The sequence below is a fragment of the Neodiprion fabricii genome, chromosome 2, assembly GCF_021155785.1.
Source record: "Neodiprion fabricii isolate iyNeoFabr1 chromosome 2, iyNeoFabr1.1, whole genome shotgun sequence".
NCBI classification, from domain to species: domain Eukaryota; kingdom Metazoa; phylum Arthropoda; class Insecta; order Hymenoptera; family Diprionidae; genus Neodiprion; species Neodiprion fabricii.
Genome location: NC_060240.1, coordinates 23,699,483 through 23,718,889, shown reverse-complemented (window position 1 = coordinate 23,718,889; position 19,407 = coordinate 23,699,483). Strand labels below are relative to the sequence as shown.

At 34.9% G+C, this 19,407-nt stretch overlaps 2 protein-coding genes and 1 long non-coding RNA gene across 6 annotated transcripts; 1 reads left to right on the top strand and 2 right to left on the bottom strand.

The window, feature by feature from the left end:
• Positions 1–513: 513 nt before the first annotated feature.
• Positions 514–1,878, bottom strand: LOC124175849. Of its 2 annotated transcripts, none has more exons than XR_006869252.1 (3): positions 1,672–1,878; positions 1,330–1,567; positions 514–1,230 (listed from the first exon to the last, which is right to left on the bottom strand). It is a non-coding gene; the product is annotated as an uncharacterized LOC124175849 (long non-coding RNA). The 2 variants fall into 2 exon arrangements; XR_006869253.1 differs by having other exon boundaries at positions 1,676–1,877.
• A 183-nt stretch (positions 1,879–2,061) lies between these two features.
• Positions 2,062–14,863, top strand: LOC124175820 (probable ATP-dependent RNA helicase kurz). 3 transcript variants are annotated; one of them, XM_046556388.1, is made up of 17 exons: positions 2,063–2,324; positions 2,413–2,592; positions 2,660–2,932; positions 3,566–4,153; positions 4,224–4,575; positions 4,663–4,894; positions 5,697–5,898; positions 6,788–7,020; positions 7,593–7,816; positions 7,888–8,133; positions 8,227–8,416; positions 8,521–8,661; positions 9,701–9,904; positions 9,988–10,206; positions 10,356–10,453; positions 14,150–14,232; positions 14,303–14,863. In XM_046556388.1, exons 1-16 carry the CDS (start codon positions 2,250–2,252, stop codon positions 14,224–14,226), a joined length of 3,534 nt encoding a protein of 1,177 aa, XP_046412344.1. In that variant the 5' UTR covers positions 2,063–2,249; the 3' UTR covers positions 14,227–14,232; positions 14,303–14,863. The 3 variants fall into 3 exon arrangements, with proteins under 3 accessions (XP_046412345.1, XP_046412344.1, XP_046412343.1); XM_046556389.1 differs by having other exon boundaries at positions 2,062–2,324; positions 4,224–4,554; positions 14,150–14,863; XM_046556387.1 differs by having other exon boundaries at positions 14,150–14,863.
• Positions 14,864–14,938: 75 nt separating this feature from the next.
• LOC124175842 (thioredoxin-related transmembrane protein 2 homolog) lies at positions 14,939–16,925 on the bottom strand. Its single transcript, XM_046556433.1, has 5 exons — positions 16,593–16,925; positions 16,034–16,214; positions 15,551–15,737; positions 15,286–15,481; positions 14,939–15,214 (listed from the first exon to the last, which is right to left on the bottom strand). The coding sequence occupies exons 1-5, from the start codon at positions 16,734–16,736 to the stop codon at positions 15,116–15,118; spliced, it is 807 nt and encodes a 268-aa protein (XP_046412389.1). The 5' UTR covers positions 16,737–16,925; the 3' UTR covers positions 14,939–15,115.
• Positions 16,926–19,407: the final 2,482 nt, after the last annotated feature.

Below are 19,407 nucleotides of genomic sequence, written 5' to 3'. Positions count from 1 at the left end.
TTTCGAAAATTTTTCTACACCGCGGTACTGCATATGGTTTAACCATCTTTTTTTTTAAAACGCAACAGCAAATATAATTTCGGTGGCACATTTTCATCCCTACCCCAAAGTGTATGGGATAGAGTGGAAGGGCCCATAAGATCCAATGTATAAAAGCGTACCTCGATTTTCAGCACGCTCTGGCGGCACAGAGGAAAAGTAAAGTACCCCCACTACGATTTTGGCGCTGCCTTTAAACCGGGGAATGTAGACATGTCGGAATGTACGTGTACTATCGTTTACTGAAGAATTCTTAAAACTTCTCATAATAAATTTTTTGCAATGAATTCTTCAGTCAACGCTGTTATTATAGAACCATCTCAAATTTTCCTCCAAATCTGGTAACCTATAAATATGTTTGCGTAGACACAGAAACATAAAGTAAGCATCGTACATACACATTTCTTCTATGAATTTAGTGTGAATTTAGTGTAAGACAAAATTAATAAAATAAATGGCAACAAATTAAACAAATTGTATCGAAATTATATATTTAGATAGGTAATCTTCATTACGTAATATCAAAAAAAGTACTTATATTTAAAAAACGTAAACAATGATGTCAAATCTTAATAAAAATCTATATCGGTACATAATACTGTATCGTAAATAACGGTTACATAAAATGTGTCTCTTGTGTAAACATCTGTAGATCTTTTAACTGGCGTACCTATATCGACCTAGACAATTTGAGAATATAAATGAATATGCTAACAGATGACAAAAGGCTTATACAATGAACTGAAAGAGTCAATTCATTGCCTTTATCATATAAAACCATAAATGTTGGTGATTTTGTATGTTTTATTTCAATTCATTTTCAAGTTTTGTACAAAACTTAGTAATTGTATAACTCGGAAGTTCAGATTTGGTTATTTATATGTATAGTGAACGTATATTTTGAATATCAATTGTGTATACTTTGGAAATAGTAAATATAAATATAAAGTAAATGTCAATTTTAACTAACTGTACAATTTGCAGAAAATGCCTGCTCTTGAATTCTGAGTGAACTTCCAATTAATTAAATTAAATGTTTGTACAAATTCATTCGCTGATTTTCCTATCAATACGTTTTTACAGTCTTACCACAAATATCTGGGTTCTTGTTTTCTTAATACGGCGTAGTCGAAGGTCCTTCTTTTGAGAGTACGACATCATCCAATGGAATTCCACTGACGTGTGGTTGGTCTGGAATTTAATTTTTCAATATAAGTAAAATTTTAATGTAAATGCAAAAACAATTGCTTGCATTTGTTTGCAAGAGCCAATGATACTGATTTGTTTTACCTGTTATCGCAACACAGCTTGTTTGAGCCGAAATTTGCAGATCCTTAGACTCTGCATGCAGCTGTTCATAGCGATGATTACCGTCAACAGGTCCATTTAATGTTGGAACTGGATCACACGTTAGTAAACATCGTGGATATTTTTCCAGATATACTTTGGCTCAAAGTGTTTGTTACATACACGAAAATCTCGCCGGTTCGGATTCTTGGCTTGGATGAACTCAAGCCATTTTTTGTGCCTGTATTATGAAAAATTATGATGTACATTTGTTTTCATAATATACGAAGATACGTGGGGACCCACAACATTCCCGTGAAAGTGAGGTTATATATTCGGATTTACTTACAGTTGCTCTTTTTTTGGTAACGCGAAAAACGTCACTTGTTCTTCATTATTTATGCTTTGATTTTTGATATATTTGTTATTGTAACATAATTTGATGTCACAATAAATTGGTATCTTTGGAAAAATGTTCGTTTGTTACCCAATGTTTACTCAAATATTACGGCAACGTGTCATCGCACCGACAACACGAACACAATCACATCTACACTAACGCTACACATACGCGTTATATTTTTCCTCTGAGCCACTAGAGGCGCTGCAACAGGACGATACGGGTATTACGGGTACCTTCCACTCTATCTCAGTGACTCTATCGCATAGACCTGTATGTAAGACCGTGGTCGACGCCATCGGAAAGAGTACGGAGTTATATCTCCTCCCCTCTTCTTTCCTGAAATTAGTGCCGTGGATTAGTGACGTCTGGCGGTTACCCACGTGGTTGACAAATAAAAGCAACTAGTAACATAACCTAAAATCATGTGTAACTTAACCTAACTTAACCTAACTTAACCTGAATTTATCAACGTTACCTGTACTGTTGTGCTCAAGTTTTTTAAATCAAATTTTAAATAATCATGGGTAAAAAAGGATACAATTGGAAGGCACGGAAGGTGACGCAAATTGAAATTGACGATACTTTAACCAAAAAGGTACGTACAAATAAAAACCAGTATGACAGTAATGCAAATATTGTTTATAAATGAGCCTCATTGTTCATCGCTTTTTCTAATCAAACAGATAGCAGTTGACATTGGATCTCAACGTGAGAGTTATGACCAGTGTAATGCTTTGGTTATCCCAAGCAAAAAGAGGAAAACTAAATCCAAAGATAAAAAAATTACCACAACTCGTTTGCTCTCGAAAAAACGTCGCAAGGAATTGGAAAAAGTTGTTGATCGAAAAAGAAAGAAAGCCAATGTAAGATATCGACCATTCATTTACATTCTTTTGGTATAATCACAACATAACTGAATCATTTCATCAGAGGGCAACGCTTTTGGACAAGTTAGCTAAAGTCCAAGTCTCGGAAGAAGAGCTCAAACAGTACACAACACTTGCGGCTGTACAAACGAGAGGCTTAAAGCGCCATTTCAATGAGGTGGACAAGGAGCTCAAGCCAAAACCACTCACGGCTGAGCCTGAAGAGGAACAAATAATCGTGAATGCTATCAGAGGAGCCAAACAAACCAGACTTTCTCTTCTTGGTGCAGATGGAAAACAAAATACGCAGTTTGATCCCAACATCGTCGGCTTTGATGTAGAGATAAATTTGTTGCTACCAACTAACTTATATACCTTTTAAGATAAATGGGTTACTTCATTCGAATCAAAAGTTAGGAAAAGAGGAAAAACTGTTGATAAAATCTCTAGCAGTGTTATCTGAGTCAATGATGATGAACAGAAATGAAATAATATTCCTATGCTGTATTAGAAGCTGAGCAAATCTGTATACCACAAACCAAAATATTAACAATTTAAGCAAAGGTTTTGGAATTAGATGCTTCAAAATGCTCAAACTTCCCGGTTGTCATCGAATTCTAATGTATTTGACTCAATTTTCTCACTGATCGTCTAAAACATTCAAGAAACCTTATGTTATAATACAGTTACTATGCACGAATCTAGTTGTTGGTGAAGATTTTGTATATGTTGCTTGCACAAACTTATTTTTATCCACTCCGAAGATAACAAAACAAGTCCAAAACCATTAGAACCGAATAAAAAAAACTGGAATAGAATCATTTTGCTATCTACCTATGAATCTACCTTTTGATTTATACTGTTTGTAAATGTAACTGAACAGCTGAAACAGCTTCAAAATTAGAACTGAAAAAAAATTTCAAAACTGTAATGAGACTTTTGCCTCTCAATGTATCGATTATTTTTTCAGGAATCTAGTGATGATGAAACCAAAAGTGAAGACGACTTTGAGCAGCCGTGCAGCATAGTTAAACCTGCCGAAGAAAGTGTAAATGGCAAACTTCAACGAGTAAAAAATGATGTTATAGTAGATAAACCACGTACAACATCAGATAAAAACCGAGATAAAATTCGCACCGAAAAAGTTGCATTGAACAATGTTGACCCAGTGCAGCGAAAACCAGCTGTCTTTGTAATGTTGGATCGCAAGCCAGAAATTCAGACTGCACGGCTGAAGCTTCCCATTTTAGCGGAGGAGCAGTCAATCATGGAAACAATCAATGACAATCCTGTGGTGATTGTTGCTGGTGAAACGGGAAGTGGTAAAACGACCCAAGTGCCACAATTCTTGTATGAAGCTGGCTATGCAAAAGAGAAAATGATCGGTGTCACAGAGCCGAGACGAGTCGCAGCAATTTCTATGAGCAAACGTGTCGCAGAGGAAATGAATCTGTCATCTAAAGAAGTGTCGTATCTCATTAGATTCGAAGGCAACACTACTTCTGATACCAAAATTAAATTCATGACCGACGGTGTATTGCTAAAGGAAATTCAAAGCGTACGTGGGTATTTTCTTGATACAAACAATCAGATGGACTTGAGATAATCTTGTTTTCAATACCGTTTAGGACTTTCTTCTCAACAAATATTCGGTTATTATTTTGGATGAAGCACACGAACGAAGTGTCTACACAGATATCTTGATTGGTTTATTGTCGCGAATCGTTCCTTTGCGAAATAAAAGGAAATCTCCATTGAAATTAATTGTAATGTCTGCAACATTGCGCATCGAAGACTTCACAGAAAATCCTAAACTCTTCAAAGTCAAACCACCAGTCATCAAAGTTGAATCAAGGCAGTTTCCTGTTACTATACATTTCAATAAAAGGACTAGTCAAAATTACGTGAAGGATGCTTTGTACAAGGCAGTAAAGATTCATACTCAGCTGCCGGATGGCGGTATTCTTATATTCTTAACAGGTGCGATTTTTTGTGCAATATTTTTTCACACTTGACAAATTTCACATCTATTTACTTATGTGGAAAACATTTGCTTCACTTTTCTAGGGCAGCAGGAAGTAAACACAATAGTGCGCAAACTACGTAAAGCGTTTCCTTTAAGAAACAAAAAATTCATGCTCAAAAAACAAGAAGTAAAAGAAATCCAACAAGAGAAAGAACCTAGCAGCAACAACAGCGAGTCAGACGAGGGTTTGGATATGGATCGAGTGGTAAAAAATGCCAGGAAACATAGAAAAAAGCTGAAGGAGGTCAAACTCCCTGAACTTAATCTTGATAAGTAGGTGCATTGTTAGGCAATAAGATTGGTGCAGTCTTAGACTGTCTGAAAAAGGTTTCAAAAATATATTGAAATTGCATATTTTGTCCTATAAATGTCCTATAATTTCGTAAAATTCGAAAGAATCATAAGTTCGCTGCATAATTAAAGATTAGATTTTGCATGCAGAAGCTAAGATATCGATGAAGTTGAATGATTTGAATTAACTGAATGAAGTCATTAGTAGATTTGTGAGAGAAATACCGGCATTAGGAAGTTTTTTATAAAGCGACAATTGAAAAATTTTGTGTCATATATTTATCGCCAATGTGATTTTTTTTCTCAATTTCATTTAGATGATTGAAGTTATTGTACTGTTTGAAGTTTGGTCAATGAAAAATGACGGGGAATGATAGAAAAATTCCGTTTCTAAAAAAATATTTTATGCAAATTGAGAAACAGTTGTACAACAATCATCAATTTTCCCTGCAAATTTAGATATTTGCCTGTTTCGTAATTAAAGGTGGTCATAAGATTCAAGAAATGACACATCAGATCCCTGACGAATGCTTAATTGTCTTACCAGTCATGTAATTTCTTTGGAAATCAAAATCTTGTAGAGAAATACTTGTTTCATCTAAATTAATTTAGTTGTTTTAAAAAATTCTTTTTCCATCTGCTTTTTCATATAATTGTTGTAATGGTATCTTATAAATGTGGCAAAATTTTTCTGAATCTTTCTTCATGGTCTAGTGAAAGGAAGTGCAATATACTTCCGATTGCCTCACTGCTTGGATTCATATTTCTTGTAACCACATTTCAGTTATGCTGTAATGCCTCCAGATGATACTGAGGGCGATCTACTCGATACAGTAGAAAATCGGGATGCAGAAGACAAAGAAGAAGAAGATGACGATGATGATGATGAAGAAGAAGATTTACAAAATCTTATGGGACTGTCGTGCACACAGCCAATGTGGGTGTTACCACTGTATTCGCTTCTTCCGAGTTACAAACAAGCAAGGGTGCGTCGATGCATTTCGAGTTTTTGTCCTATATGGGCCGATCCAGTGACTTTCGGTCTGATTTTTAGGGTGAAAATTTCGATTTCGATGCAATTTGAATATGTTATTGGGTACACTAAGGTGTAAAAATCGTTTAATTTTCAGGCTTTTAACTTTCAAATCCTTCAATTTTCTTTATTACAAGAAACACATTGACCAACTTCATCACGTTTTTGACACAAATGGTTGTCTTCGAATTAAAATTTTTAGTCCTGTATGTTATAAGGACCGAAAATGAATTTTCATTTTTTTCTTGTATATTCCGTCATAATTGAAATGATATGAATATTTCAGGGATCTCAAATTTTCTGAATATATTCTATATCTCTGTAATATTTATACCGGTTCTATTTTGAGCCTTTTTATTTTAGTCTGAAGGTTTCAAGATGTCCCTACTACAATAAGTTAACTTTTTGACATATAATTAAAAACAATCTATTTGCTAGGCCTTTGCATATAGGAGGCTGAATATGTCGAAAAAATCGTGTTAGTTCGACAGTTGAAGATATACGTGACAATATACCTATTTCATAATCGGAAAGATCGGAATTGTGTGTACAAAACATGCATTAGATGACATAAAAACTGAGAAATTCGAAGATGAATGTTCAATTCGAAACTATAAAAAATTTATCAATGAGTTTTTCATAAACGGGAAAACCTGAAAGCCCGAAAATTGGAGCATTTTTATATCTAAATGCACACTACACGTATTTAAGTTTGGGGCAAATCAAAATTTTGACCGTGAAAAGTTGGCTGAAAGTTTGTTTACAAGCAGCAAGATTCTGTTTCCAATTCAAATTCCTCAACATTTTTCGCACGTCACCCTGAAAATATTTTCCTTTGTTAGGTATTTGATCCACCACCTGAAGGCTGTCGATTATGTGTTGTATCGACAAATGTTGCAGAAACTTCCCTCACAATTCCGAATGTAAAATACGTTGTAGATAGCGGCCGCTGCAAGACCAGATTATACGACAAAGTGACGGGTGTTAATGCGTTCCAAGTATGTTACACTAGTAAAGCAGCTGCTAACCAGCGGGCTGGACGAGCAGGTAGAACTGGACCGGGACATTGTTACAGGTTGAAAATAAACACTGAATTGTCTGTATCGTCTGAATCGAAAGTAAATTAAAAGCCTGCTTAAAAAGATTCTAACAATATCTTTGCGCTAATGATGGTCAAATAGATCTTTGGTGTTTTATGTTCGTTTCTAACGTTTTCATGCTTATTTTGTTCATCATAGATATTCAGAGATCGCCTAAACAAATTTTTGCAACCAGTTATCTTCAGAGTAAATTTTTACGCAAATTTTCGGGATCTGGTCAACGAGTAAAATTGGATAGAAACGCCTAAGTTTAAAAATCATTTTGAACATTCTCATTACCAAAGCTTTTCTCAAATTATTGCCATTTTATCTTGTGTTATTCAAATTTACTCTGACTTATTTCTGTTTCATGTTAAACATGTCGTTTTATTCGTTTTCATTGTCGTTCAGTGCATATAACATAGTTGAAGATTTGGCAAACAGTTTTTTTCTTTTCCTAACTTTTCAATCCGACATCACAGTCTATTCAATTATGAATAGAAGAGTCATTCGACACAGACTGTTCGCTGTTCAATTAATGAAAAAATAATGTTGTGTCTTGTTGTAGATTATATTCATCAGCGGTTTTTAATGACCAGTTTGAGCAATTTTCTATGCCTGAAATACAGAGGAAACCGGTAGATGACTTGTTGTTGCAAATGAAAGTCATGAATATTGATAAAGTCGTCAATTTTCCATTCCCATCATCACCAGATGTGTTACAATTGAAATGTGCTGAAAAACGTCTCTGCATTCTCGGAGCTCTAGATCAATCTAAACCTGGCAAAGAGAGTGAGTGGCTACACAAGAGGATGCGATTTGTGCAATGAAATCTATATAAATCTCCAATTTCTATTTGACAGATGAATATTGTGCCAAAGTAACGCCACTTGGCTACAGCATAGCAGCGTTCCCAGTGGCACCTCGATTTGGTAAAATGCTGGCGCTATCACAGCAGCACGATCTGTTACAATACACAGTTTGCTTGGTGGCTGCTTTGTCTGTGCAAGAAGTGTTGATTGAATCAAATCCAATTCAAGGCGTTACTAAGAATCAGTGGAATCAAACACGTCGAACTTGGGCAGGAACTGGGAACAGTTTACTTCTGGGTTGGTTTAAAATAACAACGTCTCATTTAAAGACAGGTTCAAAAATCTGGCATTGAATAATACTCGTAATTTTACTGTAATTTTCTTGCTCAGGGGATGCGATGGTCTTAGTTCGAGCCGTTGGTGCTGCAGAATATGCTGGGTCAAAAGGGACGATAGTCAAGTTTTGCGAAGAAAATGGACTACGATACAAGGCTGTGACAGAAATTAGAAAACTCAGGCAACAACTGACCAATGAAATAGTCCTAAATATACCAGATTTGGATTTGAATGTCAATCCGAGGTAAACATTCACGTTTGTCTAAAAATTAATCAGAAATATGTTACAGTTGAACTCAATTGCGAGTATTAAATTCAAAATTCAACTCATTTTAACGTTTGATACAGAATGAATCCTCCGACGGATACACAAGCCAAATTACTTAGGCAAATTCTACTTTCTGGTATGGCAAATCAAGTTGCACGCAAAGTTTCTCCAGATGAAGTTGAGGAAGATCACGACAAAGTAAAGTGGAAATATGCATACAGGTATGCTCGACGTTTGCTTGACTTGTGATATTATATTCCATTTCGGTGTTTACATTTGGAAACATATTTCTTTTCACACAGACCTGGAAAACATGGCAATAAAAAAAACTTCCCGCAATGATATTCCTTGAATCTCATTTTTAATGGTGGCTTTCAAAATTCGAAAATTTATCTTTTTAATAAAACGAGGTAAATTATATTTTTGTTTTCAAAGTTACCATTCAGCCACATTTAATTAACAATACGAAATTGATTCAAAAGCATTTTATGATGAAGTACATTTTTGCCGAAATAGTCGTTAGAATTTTTGTTGTAAGGTCAACGGTTCAGCCACTAAGAATATTTAAAGATTAATATTTACACAAATCTCAATTACAAAACTAAAATAACTTGTCAATTGTTGCAGCTATGTACTTCACTCTGCAGACATGATTATGAACAATTGCATTGCCTACTAATTAGTAATTTGAATTTTTATCATAAAGTCTATAGTTTAGCCACTAATGATGTTCAAAAATGAATTATTACATATAATTGATTTTTTGGAGACTTATAACTTCAAAACCAGTCAGCCTGGAAATTTTGGTCAGCAGCTGGATTGATAGAGAATTAATTTTCACTATAATGCCTACAGGATCAAATTTGTATTATTAAATGCGCCTGAATGGTATTGAATTGAAAAACAATTACATATACCCCACATTAATGGGATGAGAAAACTTTGCATTCCTTTTTAATTTGCATCCAGAATATATCCTTCTATAAAGATCTGTACAGCAAATTGTTCAGGTCAGAATGAAAAGAAATATGTTCCCTTCAGACGAAACAGCCTCATGTTCTATTAGAAATTGTATTTGGACAGAATTTAATGAGAAATTTATTTGTTTAATTATTTATTCATAAAAGTCCACATGTTAGAACTGCAAAACATGCATCATTACATAAGGGAAAGAATATTTTTGCTCGGGTGACGATAACAATCTATAGAATATATAATAAAACTTGATGCAAGCTGAAAAACATTGAAACCTCATTTCAGATGTTTAGAAATGGAAGATCCAGTGTTCATGCATTCTTCGTCTGTTCTAAAAAAAACTTACCCTGAATGGGTAGTTTACCAGGAGGTTTATGAAACTAATAAAATATACATGCGAGGCATTACTGCCATTCAGCCAGAATGGTTACCAAAATTTGCCACATCCTTATGCCAACTGAGCGAACCTGTGAGCGACCCGCCGCCTAGGTGAGTTCAATTTCTTATTCACTTGGCAGATTGATCTTTCAACTTCCATTCAGTTTCTCAAATTTTGCATTTCACAATCTCAGGTACGATTCAAGAACGGGAAAGGTGATGTGCCATGTAACAGGGACATTCGGTCGAGGTGGATGGCAACTGCCGCTGATTGAAGTAGAGTATCCAAATTCCTTGGAAGGTATCAAGTGGTTTGCCCGATTTTTTTTGGAAGGTCAAGTTTGCCCGGCATTGGAACGATTTGCTTCCTTGCTACTTTCTACACCTGGCACAATGAACAAGACATGGGCAAAGTGAGTTGATATTTTGATTCAGTGTAACAGAAATTGCTTGGCTAATAAAATAAGTTTCCTCTCTTGTAATCCGAACACTAAAAATTTAGTAGGTATAATATCTGCTTTGGAAAATTGATGTAGAATATTAATTTATCAATTATCAATAGATTACTCCCGCGAACTGAAGCAATCACAAAAGCGCTAATGGCTAATCAAGTTTCGTCAAAAGATCAACTGTATCACATTTGGAAAACGGATTCGAAATGTAAGTACTCCTTGTAGCAGTGTTGAGAAATATATATATATATTTTTTTATATGTATAAAAAAAAAAAAAAAAAAAAAGAACAAACAAACAAACAATAGAAAATGCATTCATTTGAAGACCGAACAACTTTATAAATTTTTATACGAATGTTATGTGTATTTACTAATCAGTTGTACACTTTTGTTGCAAGAGACGTGAATAATATTTGTCATCCAAATTTAACATTAGAAGATCTTTTCACTACATTATGCTAGTCAAATGTTTTTATTGTTGTCTCACATTTTTCCAATCTATGTTTAAGAATTGTTCAATTGTAAAGTGATATACCAGCATTTGCCATATTTACAAATTCCGCAAAAGATATTGTTTGAGATTATGCATAGCTTCTCTAATAAAAATTGTCTGTATCAGACAATCATTAAACTGATCCAGCGATTCTGCTTCTTCTTTTTTGTCGTTTTCTTGCCTTAATATAGTAGCGATAATTTAATTGTCAGAAAAATGCTTGAAAACAAAATCTCCTTCTAACCATTTTTCTTTATCTTCTTTGTGACAGTTGGCATAATACGTTAAGTTTCTCAGTCTGACCAAAATTTTACCGACTAATGAATTATACTCTGTGTCCAGTACTGGAGCAAATTCGCTGTTTTTGACCAAATTCTTTGATGATTCCGTTATACAGAAAAACGTGAATTTCTCCCACGCATTGGCAATCAAAAAATTTGCATTGTTCATCGTGATATTTTTCAATATGCTTTGACAATACCGTTTCGAACTTTCCAATACTCTCCGATTTAATCACTGAACTGGTGACGCCTCATTGGAGAGTAAAAATATTACCTTGCTATTGTCACGTTCCAAAATTTTCTCTGAATAATGCGACGGTGCAAACTCTATTAACAAGCAAAATTTTCTTGCTCTGAAAATTTTATCACACGAGGGATAAAGAAATTGTGAAACCAGTCAATAAACAAATTCTTATCCATTCAAGTGCTCTTCTGGCTTTTATAGCTCACTCATCACTAATTATCGTAATTTACGTGCCGGCGATTTTGCTGAATAATTCGCTATAACAAAAAGTGGAAGTTTTAACGTCGCAAATATGTTGCAACAAACCAAAATTGTGACTCGATCTTTTCTCTTTTATCACAATCTTGAAGTTCTTTGCTTATAGTATGAACAAATGGTTTCGTCGTTGGCAGAAATTTTAGGCAAAACGTAGTTTTGGGACAGATAAATATCTGTTCTTCTGTTAATTATTGATTTTCGATAGTCACCGTGAATTTTTTCATGTGATCATTTTTGCTCAATTCGTCAGCTGGCCCTGGTCTTTTGCCACGATTACTGAGCTGCATTCCATATCGCAGCTTCCATTACTATAACCATCTTGTACTGGCTATGAATGATTGTTTGGGAGCTAATTTTTTCTTGAAATCAAGTGCCTTCGATTGAATCATCGGACCAGTAATGAAAACCCCGATTTGCAACTTTTGTGTAACGTGCCATTTGCATTTTGCACGTTTTTTTCAAATTCTCTTCATCCTTAGATCCATTCGCCTGCCAGTGTTGTGTTTTGTTCCTGTACCTTATACGTCCTCGGATTGTGTTCTCATTCTTATTTATTTCGTATGTGAACAACGCTAGAAAATGTTTCCCTGCAAATGGTGGTAATTCAGCCACAGAAATATTATTTGCTAGCGTTATTGTTTGGTAAAACAAAAAAAATATCGTGGATATTTGAGTTTGATATAGCATGTACAATTTTATCACTTTGCGACTTTTTCGAGTTAAAGATGCCTGGCGAAAATATTTATGTAACTGTCAGATATCTGAAAAAATTCTCTGGAAATTTTATTTTTATGGAATATGTGTGGAGTTTTGCAGAAAAATTTTATGAGATTTTTTAGAGAACTTTCTCTGAGTTTTGCCCTCAAAATTAATGAATATCACTAAAATTCGCGGAGTATTTCTTATAGACCCCAAATTTTATTCTCCAGATCGACTCCTCGTATATCAACAATGTTGAATTTTTCTGAATATTTTTGCACTTTGTAAAATTGCTCCGTCAGTTTCTGCAACTGTTCAACACAAAGTCTATTCATTTTTCATTTAAAAATATGTATATGTTTTTGTATGGAAATTTTTGCAAATTTTTCACACTTGTGCAAACCGTATGAACACATGAGATTGTCTGATAAAGTTCCATAGTCGCGTGTTCCACATGCTCTTCTAACTAAAAGCAAACTGAAAATGACCCTTCGATTGGTTGAACGAATTTGTTTAGTCGATATGCAATTACATCGGAAAACTGCACAAGTTCTCAGAAGCTTGAAGAATAATTTGAAAAAATTCAGATAAACCTGTTGACATTTGACAGAGAAATGTAGTATTTGGGTTACAGGTGATAGTCCGTCAGAATCTCAATATTGTGAAACAATTTGCAGAGACTACTAGACAATTGTGGAGAAAAAGTACTTTAAGATTTAGAAAAATTTAGAAAAACTTAGCAGAGATATGCGTTCATTCCGAATGAGTTTATTCGTATTTGAATAACACCAATCGTTTCTCGAGAAAAATTACAAAGTTGTAGAAAAAATAAGGAAAAACATTTACAGCAATTGTAGAAATTGACAGAGAATCACATCCCTGCAGTATGAATTTGGTTTAGCAAAGTTCGAAGTGTTTGGAGATTTTTGGGCACATTTCACAGAATTTCATAGGTATTCTGAGAAATTTATGCCAAGAAGTACAAGAAGATTTAAAGAATGTTTTGCGGACCATCTGCTGAGTGAAATTTTTTTTTTAAATTTTACAATTTCACCACATTTTCTGGATTTCTCTTCATTTCATCAAATATTTGAGAATCTTTGAAAATGTGTACAGTTTGGTAGAGAAATGTTACAGATTTTAGCAGATAATCTTCAATCATTGTAATTATGTAATTTAAAGCACATAACAATCCCAACTTTATTTTTGATAGTCTCAGATAATGAAGTGTGTCTGTGTAAAAATCTGCTTCGTTTGCTGCAGTTGTTGCGTTTTTACCAAAAATTTTCGTGAGATATTTTTTTTTGCAGCAAATATACAGAAATAATTGTTTATTATTTTGATGTACAGCAAGACTCGCTTGCATTTAACAGATATTTTGCTGGCCGCGTTTACTAAGAATGATTTTCTTGAAATTTTATAGCATCTCAGAACACACCTTGTTCTAATATTGCTAGAACTGCACTGCAACCATTGCTATCTTTCTGCTGTACAATTTACACACGTGTTATCTGGGGTACAAAAATTATGTATTGGCCAAAAGACGACTGCCAAAGAGTTGATCACTCATCAATTTCATGTATACCTAATTTTAAGGCTACAGTGAGTGCAGAAGATTTCAGATGATTTCAAAAGATTACAAGAGATTTCAAAGAATTTTAAAAATTTTTAGATGAATACAAAAGATTTCAGACGATTTTATGGGATTTATAAAGATTTTGGAGAATTGCAAATAATTTCAAAAGATTTCAAAAGATTTCATAAGACGTCAAGGAGCCTATACGACGATTTCTAAAGATTCCAAAAGATTGCAAATGATTTCAAGAGATTTCAGAAGATTTCAAAGATTTCACGAGTGATTAACCCCTCGACGACCGGTATATCTGTGAATTCATCAACCAAAATTAAATTTTTGAAATGTGTTTCAGTTCTTCTGAATGCATACCAAAAGTGGTTGCCAGAATCGGCGCAGAATGAAGTTGCAATACTTTGGCCACCGTTATAGGATATGGTACGGAGATATGCAATCAAAAGGATTATAACCATTGCTTTGCCAGTGTTATAACTGGAATCTGTTGCAGATGCAGGGTGCTATCATAATAATATGATATATACTGAAGATTATTTGTAAGATACACTCAAAATTATTCCGTAAGTAATTATTTATTGTATGTAATCACAATTTTAGAATCAGATGTAGTGAATCACAATTCACTTACTACAAGCTAATTCAATTTTATGGTAATGTGAATACCACGAAATTTTCCGTCGATGAACTTGAATAAACCTAATGACTACACTGTTTCTCTGTATTCGTCATTCTTTGATATAATAAATAAGCAATAAATTTATTGTAACGATTTCTTCTCAATTCTATTTTTCTAGCTACATCCCTACGCTATCTAATAATAATAATTTGTGAATTGTTGGCAGTATCATAGCTAATTTCATACAATATACTCTTATCCAAAATAATAATTAATAGAACATGTTGATTCCACAAAGCACAGTAAATTTATAGCAAAGTAATGTAAATACTATTTGTTGAGAGGTATTGCCTGCTTCTTCTATTTATCTGTATAACTCTATGTAAATATTTTATTTACATATTTTATTCGTGTATTACACACGTTTGTAGAATGCCAGTAACGCAAAAAGGACAATCAAGAGCGAAATTCTCTGACTATTCGTTCAATTATGAGTTTTTTGTCACATCATATCATCTCACATAGTTATACAGTAACAAGTACAGTATTGCATTGCATAAAAAAGAAAATCCTACGAAGTGCACACACGAAGTCATCTTGCATAATGCAGCTTGTACATATCAAGAAATTAATCAACAGATAATAAGCTGTTATAGATAGCTGTCTGAGTTGATTGAAAATAATAGATTATTCTTCTTTCAGCAGTTTCTTGTCTCTTTTTTTCAATGGATTATTTTTACATTCTTTGTAAATGTTGTTCAGATCAAACGCTGCTTTGATGTTGTCCTGCCAATTGGATAAACATCAATTTAATACGTTATCAAACATAAAATAAACTTAATAAAAATTGTACTTACAGCAGAAAAAAGAAACTTTTGCAGTTTCCCCCTGTGATCAGCATGAGGGCGTCTTTGTACTTCCTTGCCTTCTTTGAAAAGTATTAGAGTGGGCAGCTGCCGACTCATGCTAGAGTCACTGATGTTATATTTTGCTCCTGCATCTGGATATCTGCCAATGTCAACTTTACCGAATTTCAAATTGTCCAAAGCATACCTGTGATATAAATTTTGTATCATTGACCCAACTTAGATTAGCAACAAGTGACGTTACGAAAATACCAACTCTGCAGATAATTGTGAAAATGTTGGAGCAAAGTTCACGCAAGCTGGATTCCACACTGTGTAAAATGCAACCAGCCAAATGATCCTGTTATCTCTTTGAAGTTCATCTTGGAGTCCAGAAGCTGCACGCAAATATACAACGTTTTCAGGACCTTGGTAAGTCGGCTCTGGTAATACAAGTCCGCACACTTAAACAAAAAGATTATATGTCAAGCAAAATATATTCTAATGTATACAACGTGTCTCATTTCAATCTTTAAAGCAAATTAATTCAACAGAGAATTTTTTGGACAATATTAGATAGAATATTGACAATATTATTAATACATTGAATATTTCTGGGCAGTAAAATCTCCGAAATAGAAATGCTTTGAATGTTATTTATCCTTGTTCAGTTTAATCAAATTTTCACACCATAGATTTTCTGCCAAGTTCACGTGTTGTGAAAGTAATCGAAAGAGATTTTGCACTAATAAATACTTACAAATGAATATTATTCCAAAGATTATTCCCATTCGCACATCGGCGTGGAGCCAGAGAATCAAATTGGCGATTTTTGTATAGATAAAACTGGCTGATAGATAATTTATCATGGTAACACTGCCTGCCTTGCGGGTTCTGATCATTATTACGATCATCAGAAAAAACAGGATCTCGGTTTCACGCTGGAACATTAAAAGTTAGTGTTGCACCGGCGTTTTATTACTGCGTACGGAATAAATAGGAACAATTAAGGCTCTTAGTATTTGTAGAGTTAACCATGTCTTTGTCTCAACAGACATTAATTCCATGAGTCGAGAATAAATTACCGCACAAACACATCTTTCAGTGTAGATTCATATTCTTTGCCTACACAATGGGAAATGGGTTTAACTACCATTGGTTAGGTAAAGGGTACTCTTAATCATCTTATTAATGGAGCATATACTAAAATTTCTTTTTTACTTCCAAGTTTTTTGCATCACTTGCAGTATTGCAAAATGAATAACTTAAAACAGGAATTATTCACGTTAGGCCAATTTCAATTAATTTACGACACATACCCCACTTAATTCACATTCGGATTGTAGAAATAAGTAATTGCACAAGACGGGTAAGCGCTTAGCAACGATGTAAGAAAGACTGATGATTATATTGACTAGGTAATACGGTTTTATTAACAAAAACAGGTCCTTTTTGAACGACATTATTCAATTGATTTCTTGCGTCTGAATAGGTTATGTGGTCTTATCCGCAGATATTACAGGGTTTTTTTTTCATCAACTTGGGCCGTGGGCGACGTTAAGCCCGGGTCTACGGCACGAAAATCGTATCTAGCTTGTGGCTTGTGTATTCAAGTTTGCGCAGAGTTTGAAATTCGGGCCTGCGCATCGTGGATTCGTACCGTTCGTGTTCATCGGCTTTTAACCACGGTCTTACATACAGGTGCATACAGGTCTGGCAACGAAGCCAATTTTCTACAGAGCGACGTGGTTCTCTTCTTGTCCGTGGTTTTTAGTGTTTGAAATAGCCATGTCGTGGCGCTGCTATCTAGAGATGTACGTGGGGTAAGGATGAAAATGTGCGACCGAAATTATATTTGAAATGAAGCATATAACCTAAAATCAGCGCGTGCGTTATACTCAGGGTCTTACATACGCGTGAAACGCTGTTGCGTTTAAAAAAAAAAGATGGTTAAACCATGTGCGGTACCACGGTGTAAAAAATTATCGAAATTGGTTAACTAATAAAAACAACACCGTTTCTTTAAACAACATACGTTTATTTCATTTATTACCTTCGTAGATTTATTATTCACACATACATATGATATTTATATCTTTTTTTCCTTAAAATGAACGAGATTGATATAGATAAATTGTTTACATTTTTTTCTAACATTTAAGTTATAGCCCCGCTTGGGGTTTAATCAAGCTTGGTGGTTTATTCGGTTAGGTCACCGCCTGAATTAATTCAAACGCAAGCGATACAAGAATTCCATAACTTGATAAGTAAATCATAAATTTCAATAATGACGGCTGAAAATAGGAAACGGAGATGATGCTCTTTGCCTCTAGTCTCCATACATATATCATCCATAATAATTATATCATACTAATATTTATATTAACTACTTTCATTCATAACGATTCATTACTTGCAATAACAATAATAATATTATTATTAGGTTGGCGCTGCATTGCGCACGCGTTGATTATCCATCCCTCGATCACAACGTCGACCTGGCGGCCACAAAGTGAGATAAATAACCGGCCGTGAAATCAACCACACCCACTACCTTCGTTGCCAGACCTGTATGTCAGACCGTGACTAAGGGCGTGTTCGGAAATTGACTAAAAGTACTGTCAGTATTGAAAATCGATAGTAGTAATAGTATACGTCACTTGGACTATACCATTTTCAGTACTGACAGTACTTTCAGTCAATTTCCGAACACGCCCTAAGTAGGCCTCTCCCTCACTAGCGCTAGCGGCGAAAATTCACAACATCGGCTTCGTTTTCGAGCACGGTTTTACAGCCGGAGTTCCCAGACCTGTCTATAAGACCGTGTTCACAAGAGAATAGTGTCACAGTTCTCTTGTCAAATGAAATACTGTGTGCTGACTCCGTCGGTACTCTGATATGGAGACACGTATTGAACAGGCAACACGCCATACATAGTTGCAACAGCATTACCAACGAACCAGGAAGACTAGAGTGAAGGAATGGACACAGAATAGGAGAATAAGTAGTAACGGCGTCCTCAAAAACCCGTTCTTCAATTAGTTCTCCGCTCTGCCATTAGCATCACATAGGTCGAAAAGATCGTAAATATAGTAATAAAATTAGTCCACACCACGCTCTTACATACAGGTCCGCAAAACTAGTAGGGTGAGTTATGACTCAGATAATGAGGCAAAACCGTGGTTCTCGTCTTCGCCGTCTGCAGCGCTGCCCCCTCGGGGTGAGCCAATCATAAATCAGATCCGAACAGCCGATTTTTCGGAATCAACAATCCTGAATAACACTCAAAAATGAAGAAAGATGCGAATAAAAAATGATTGAGATGTTTACTAGCATTCCATGGCGGGCGTGATAATTGTTTTATTTTAACGGAATCCTCAAATGTTTAAGTCAATAAAATCCATAAACATCAAGCGAGGGCTCACAACTTTTGAGACAGTTTGAGATCTTGTGAAGATGATCCACCGTTTACACACTTTACACTGAGTTATGAACTGTCAAAAACTTCGATGAGCAGGTTATCCTATCGGTATATATCTATATCTATCATACCCCGGGCCAATGGCGCCCCTAGCGGATGGATAGAAAACAAGACCGTGTGCCTCACTAACGGTGACACCCCCTACCACTCAAAAGTGCCGGAGTTACCAGACCTGTATGTAAGACCGTGGTCCACACGATGAAAGTGACCGGTCCGCGCTTGCGCAGTAGAATGAAAAGAGACGCACCTAAATGATAGTATATTGGAAGTTAAGGAGACTATTTCGAGAAATGTCAAAACTTTTTTTTCATAAAATAACGGGACAAAATTGTCCTGAGCTTCTCTCGATTCATTGCGCGAAAATGATAAATTACAGGTTCCTAATGTTTCAGCTTATTTTTATTCAACGAAATTTGATACACCCATTTTAATAAACATAATAAAATAATTAACACTGCACATTAATAACAAAAAGCTTTACACATGTAAACATAAACATTGCACGATTTTGCCACATTGAGGTTAGAAAATAAGTAGTAACAGTGTGTCTGATCTAAATACACATATATATGACTACGATCCTTTTGATCGCAGCGCCGCCGTTTTAGGCCGGGATTTCGTGTTCATTTCTGAAGCACGCTGTGTCCACTCCT

Coding starts and splice junctions, on each gene's coding strand:
- LOC124175842 (XM_046556433.1), bottom strand. CDS start 16,736: ATGTCGTTCAAAAAGGACCTGTTTTTGTTAATAAAACCGTATTACCTA. Junction 15,482..15,550: donor TTTTCACAATTATCTGCAGA/GTTGGTATTTTC, acceptor TTTATATCACAG/GTATGCTTTGGACAATTTGA. Junction 15,215..15,285: donor AAAAGTTTCTTTTTTCTGCT/GTAAGTACAATT, acceptor TCCAATTGGCAG/GACAACATCAAAGCAGCGTT.
- LOC124175820 (XM_046556388.1), top strand. CDS start 2,250: ATGGGTAAAAAAGGATACAATTGGAAGGCACGGAAGGTGACGCAAATT. Junction 4,895..5,696: donor CCTGAACTTAATCTTGATAA/GTAGGTGCATTG, acceptor ACCACATTTCAG/TTATGCTGTAATGCCTCCAG. Junction 9,905..9,987: donor GTGAGCGACCCGCCGCCTAG/GTGAGTTCAATT, acceptor TCACAATCTCAG/GTACGATTCAAGAACGGGAA.